This window comes from Acomys minous, assembly GCF_964271855.1.
Source record: "Acomys minous genome assembly, chromosome: 13".
In the NCBI taxonomy this organism is placed as follows: Eukaryota; Metazoa; Chordata; class Mammalia; order Rodentia; family Muridae; genus Acomys; species Acomys minous.
Genome location: NC_140495.1, coordinates 41,030,393 through 41,036,392, shown reverse-complemented (window position 1 = coordinate 41,036,392; position 6,000 = coordinate 41,030,393). Strand labels below are relative to the sequence as shown.

Sequence of the window (6,000 nt, the reverse complement as noted above, 5' to 3'; positions counted from 1 at the left end):
CAGGAGAGCTGACCCTGAGGACACAAGAACAGGAGAGCTGGCCCTGAGGACACAGGAGCAGGACAGTTGGCCCTGTCCTGAGGACATGGAAGTGGGAGAACCAGCCCTGCCCTGAGGACACAGGAGCAGGTGAGCCAGCCCTGCCCTGAGGACATGGGAGCTGGAGAGCAGGCCCTGTCCTAAGGACAAGGGAGCAGGCCCTGATCCTAGGCTCTGAGTGAACCTTAGCCCAACATCTATCTACCCCATGTATGAACTGTTGGAACACATGAAGGGGCCGGACCTGTAGATTCAAAGATTAAGAATCTCCTTGACACACAGCAACAATGGCGTATCCGACAGCAGTCCCAGTGAGGATCCGGTAACAACGGTGTAGGCCTCAAACCAGACCCATGACTCATAGCAATGAACATATGAAAGTAAGCATATGTGGACAAAAGTCTATACTGTGTGATACACTACAGCTTCTATGACAAGATTTTTTTGTTTGTTTGCTTATTTTACTGAGGGGAGGAGAGAGACTTTGGTGAATGATGTGTAAATTATAGACATTCAATAAAAGTTAAAAGAAAAAGAAAAAAGAAAAAAAGAAAGGAGACAGAGCAAATGACGCAGAGCAAGAAACTAAACAGCACTCCTCCATAGCCTCCGTATTATTAGTTCCTGTCTCCAGGTTTTTGCCTTAGGTTCCTGCCCTGATTTTCCCTCAGTAATTGAGTGGAACCTGATAGTTGTGAGATGAAATAACCCTTTTTCTTCCCAAGTTGCTTTTGGTAATAGTGTTTCGTTTTATAAATTTTTAATTTCTCTGTGTTGTTGTTGCTGTTGTTACTTTTATTATTCAGTTTACATCCTGATCACAGCCTTTCCTCCCAGTCCCACCCTCCCACCTTTTCCCCCTTTCCACCCTTCCCTTCCTCTAAGAAAAGGGAAGCCCCCCTCCCATACTAACCTGCCCTAGAACATCAAGTCGCGTCAAGACTAAGCACATCCCTTTCCACTGAGGCCAGACAAGGCAGCCCAGCTAGGGGAAGGTGATCCAAAATCAGACCACAAGAATGATGTCAGAGACAGCCCCCATTCCACTTGCTAGAGGACTACATGAAAACCAAGCTGCTCATCAGCTACATATGTGTAGGGGACCTAAGTCCAGTCCATGCTTGTTTGGTTGGTGTTTCAGTCTCTGTAAAGCCCCCATGGGCCTAGGTTAGTTGGCTCAGCTGGTCTTTTTGTGGAATTCTTGCCCCTTCTGGGTCCCTCTATCTTTCTCCCAACCCTTCCACAAGACTACCCAAGCCCCACCTAATGTTTGGCTGTGGACCTTAGCATTGGTAATGGTGTTTATCACAGCAAGAAAATTCTAAGACAATAATGGTAACTAAGCGTAACTAAAGACAATGGCCAAAGAAAAATGAAATTAGTGTGTCCCTGAATTAAGGATATACAGTAAGTATAGACCATAGCACAAACATCCAGCTAGAGGAGTATCAAGTACAGACAAAGAGGGGCTGAAGGACAAGAAAAGCGAAGACGGTTCATTATGGCACATGTTCTAACAAAATCAAAGGATAACCGCATTGGGGGCATTTGAGCAGATAAGCAGGACGAACTCAAAAGGACAGAATGTCTCCATTGGTGGTTTTAAAGAACTGACAGTGTGTAACAAAATTGTATTAATACTTTGAAAAGGTTAAGTAGTCAAACTTGAGGAAAAGAGAAGTGTTTGAAGATAAGTTCAAATAATTGATAAAAAATGTTATTTAGTACAGATGCTGAAATCCCCCAGAAGATGCCAGGTTCTTCATCAGAGAAAAACAATGAGGACCACTCCCCAGGAAACCTACTGGATTGATGCTGTGACTATTACATAAACAGTGTGACAAAACAAAGTAGTTCTGGTTGACTTACTGTGGGAAGCAGAAGGCACAATCATGACAACTCCGGTGAAAATGGGGGAAGTAGGCTTAGGGAGATACACTCTGATTAGGACTTTGTGGCCAAAACTAAAACCTTGAGATGACTTGAGTTGTCATTCTCTACTTCTACAGTAATAGAGTTGCCATCTTAACTGGGCAAATGACAACTCTGAAGACATATGACATTCCTTGTTTTCTTTTAGAAGTAGATAGTACATGACTCTTTATATACAGAGTGAACAGCCACAGACTGAGAAAAAGGATGGCTGAACTGTCCACCAGATGCACTGTGAAAATGTAGCTGAACTGTTCAGTGCTCCTGAGAGACACTAAAGTAGACTAAGGTGGGTGTCCTTTGACTCACAGTGCAAGGCCTCCAAGAAACTGGTGCTGTGCTAAGGGGCAAGCCAAACAAATTATAAAGAGAATTAAGAAGATCCAAGCATCTGAGAAGGACAAGCTACAAAGACTCCACACTGGAGCTGATCTAGTGCAAAACCACCTTGCAAATTTTTCCTACATTTTTTCATCTATTTGTCAATAAGATATTATTCCTTAAATTAAACAATGAAAGGAAAGAAGTAGATAGTACAAACTAAGTTCTGGAGCTCCTGACCCTTCCAGGTCCTTCCATTCCCCAACTCTTCCATTAGCCTCCACCTGTAAGTCTCAGCATCTGCTTGGCTCTCCTGTTGGGTGGAGTCTTTCAGAGGACATCTATGGTAGGCTCCCTTCTTGTTCCTTCAACTGCTTCCACTGTCTGTTATATTTGTCCTTCTGAATAAGAATGAAGCATTCTCCTTAGGGTCCTCCTTGTTATTTAGTTTCTTTAGGTCTGTGTATTGTAATGTGGTTATCTTGTATTATTTAGCTAATATCCGCTTATAAGTGAGTATATACAATGCATGTCTTTTGGGGTCTGGGTTACCTCACTGAGGATAATAGTTTCGAGTTCCATCCATTTGCCTGCAAGTTTCAAGATTTCCTTGTTTTTAATAGCTGAGTAGTATTCCATTGTGTAAATACAGGCCAATGAAGCCAACAAATCCAGGCAAAGAAAGGGGTGCTATAGAGGACCCAAAGACTATGCATGGTAAGGACCTGATTATCCAGAATCAGAAAATAGCATGGAAGTAAATAGCATTATTCCTTATAGATCAAAATGAATGCCTTAAAGTTCACATATTTAAGAAAATATATGTACAGCCTATCATTACACTTTCTAAGTTGTTAATTCTATGTGAAATATTCAGGAAGTTGGATCTGTGTAAATGCTGTTTTCTTGCTGTGGACCTCACTGGAACCAACAATCTGCAGGCTCGGTAAACCCAGGGTGTTTTCTTGAAATTGCAGTCTCACTTCCAAAAACAAAGTAGACATCAGTGCATGCTACAATGTTCTCATATTGAAACAATACAGAGACTGTCCTTTGAGTTGTACTGTGCTGTCTCCTGAGAAACTTTCATAAGCGAGTACCTACATGTCTGACTTTTCTGTGATTCTGTCAGTGTTTACACTCAGAAACACTCAGACTATCTTTCTCTTGATAGTTAACAAAAATTTGTAAAACAGAATTCATTAAACATAATTAGTAACAGAATATAGTATGAAAATTAAAATCATTATGAACTTTTAAGATACTATGAAAATTAAATTCATGTAAAAGAATTATATGAAAAATTATTTTCAACATAAAAGCACATTGTGTCTTCTATCTAAATCCTTCCTAATTTTCTGTTCAGCAATATTTGGCCCCCATTTCCTTTCTCCCAGAGCAAACTAGAAGGTAACGGTGAACCCGTGATTCACAAGCATCATGAACCAAACCCTCATCTAGTCAATCATTACTTTGTGCTTCAAAGTCATGTGACTGTGACCCCACTGAGTCTGTGACATGAGGACCCATCTTCAAACTCCTAATATAAGGGCTCTTCAAGGAGCATCTCAACCACAAATGAATCAGAAACTACATTGGGGGATGGTTGAGGTTGGAAAGCTCCTGTCCAGAGAATAAGCATTAAGGGATGGGGGAGGGGCTGGGAAGTATCTGCCTACAAACTAAAAAAGATGGCGCCTTCCTTGAGTTCTTCCTACAGCATAGTGGGGGGAGGGGGTGCTGATATAACCTCAGTGTTTTCCTCCATCTTTAAAATGTGAGAACAAAGCTGAGAATAAGAGGCAAACACTACGAGTTAGCAATCTGCCTGAAGGCTCTTAGCTGATCTCCATTGATGTATTATCTATGCTTTTCAATCTCAAACTCCAAGGAGAATGAAATTCAGATTTTGCCCTATGAAAAACTTTGTCCCACTACCCCTTGCTGTTCAGTTGATGTTGGTTTGTTTCAGACAGACATTTACATCATTAAAAAAAAATATTTAGGATACTTTAATTGTGCTTATAAGTGGAAAAGAGTCATTTACTTAAATTAAATGTTTCCATTAAGGAATTTTCCTCCTTACAATTAACTCTGCTATTGGGCAAAGTATAGGAAAGTAATTAAATGCATACAAAATTGTGCGGGCTGCATATTATTTGGTTGTTTGGGGTCTCCTAGGATACCTCATTATTTTTTCCACCAGCCCACACATCCTCTACATTCTTAATAAGACCTTTGGAATCTTCTGGATTTTTTTAAGGCTCTCACCACTCTACCCAGTGACTTCACCATAGCATTAAAGATTCAAAGTTACTTAGCATAATTTAACAGTATTAGCATTTGTAATCGTATCCAAGGATATGAATTTGTTTGTTGTAACAACCGCTTGAGAAGACCAAAAGGACACAAAGAAAAAGAATATGCCATGTGAAATTTTCAGTAGTTTTATTGAAAAATGCCTCTTTTGTTTCAGAAATAAATAATATAAGGCAGTGAAATTCACAATCTGCAGTTAAAATATAAAAGCAGCAATTCTATGTTCATAGTCTTGCAAACATTTCCAACTGCTTCGATAACTAAGAAACATGTTCTGCAAAAAAAAAAAAAAAGTTCATTCTAAATATACAACACAAACATGCAATTCCATTTCTGCAGAATAATCTGCAATTTGGCATAAATGTTAGTGTGTCAAAACAAGGCGGTCTAAGGCGATATGGAACAGTATCCTGCTGATACAATAACTTCGGCTACATGGCTTAAGGTCTGTGGTTGTTAAAAGTCTGAGTAGAGCATACTGTGCCCTAACATATAACAGGGGGAAGGGAAGAAAGCTGAAATGCTGCAGTGAGCCGGTGTTTCCCTCCTTTTTGATTTTAGGAGAAGAATGACTGGGAATGGGACGTGATTGAATTGCAGATTAGTACCAAGAAAGATAAAGACCCTTTCCAAATACACAGCTGCTCTGGTTTCCAGGGCTTGCTGTTTCACCTAGAAGTCTGGCTGCCTCAGCCTACCCTGGGCGCATTCTCCCCGCGCACCTTCTGTAAACAGCTTGTGTCCTAAGCATTTGAACTGCAGAGACCTTAGATGTCTACAGGGCTGTTGCGAGCTAGGTTGCCTACAGAAGCCAGATTCTCTACAGGCAGAAAGTAGCACTCGTGGCTGAAGCAACGTGGAGAGAAAACGTCACAGAAGCATATGCTGTTGCTCTGTGTGACCTGCGAAGGAGAATCCCAACACCTCCCATCTCAGTGAACACGCGGTCTCAGGTTCACTGGCCAGGACCTGGGCGCAGGGCTCGCCGCCAACGCAAGTGGTCGAGGTGTTCCGGTTCAGGCTCGTCTGCACCGTAGTCTTCCTCGTATTCTGCTGTCCTCTCTGGCTCCACAGGCACGATGAAGGGCTCGCGATCAGGCAGGTAGGCCCCACCCTCGGGCACATAAGGCTCTGTCCGATTCAACATTACAGTTATGGCATGACTTGGGAGGTACATGCGCGCACAACAAAAGTTAAGCCATCCCACCTGAGGCGATGGCACTCCAGTCTTATTCTCACAACCATAAACGGATGCATTGTGTTACAGTGTTCCGATTATTTCCGTGTGCACTTGTGCAGGGAGAATTTGGTGATCAAATAAGCAGAAGTGCGGGGCGGGGTGAGGGACACCTTCAAAGATTCAGCAGTAAATACAATCATTGCGCAAAA

General features: G+C 41.8%; 1 protein-coding gene across 2 annotated transcripts in view; it reads right to left on the bottom strand.

Annotated features, from left to right (window-relative positions):
* Positions 1-4,725: 4,725 nt before the first annotated feature.
* The window catches only part of COL12A1 (collagen type XII alpha 1 chain), a 116,312-nt gene continuing 115,037 nt past the window's right edge, over positions 4,726-6,000 (bottom strand). For both annotated transcript variants that reach the window (XM_084754254.1, XM_084754256.1), the window contains one exon: positions 4,726-5,742. In XM_084754254.1, coding sequence (XP_084610380.1) covers positions 5,567-5,742 — 176 coding nt within the window. In that variant the 3' untranslated portion in view covers positions 4,726-5,566. The remainder of the gene's footprint in view (positions 5,743-6,000) is intronic.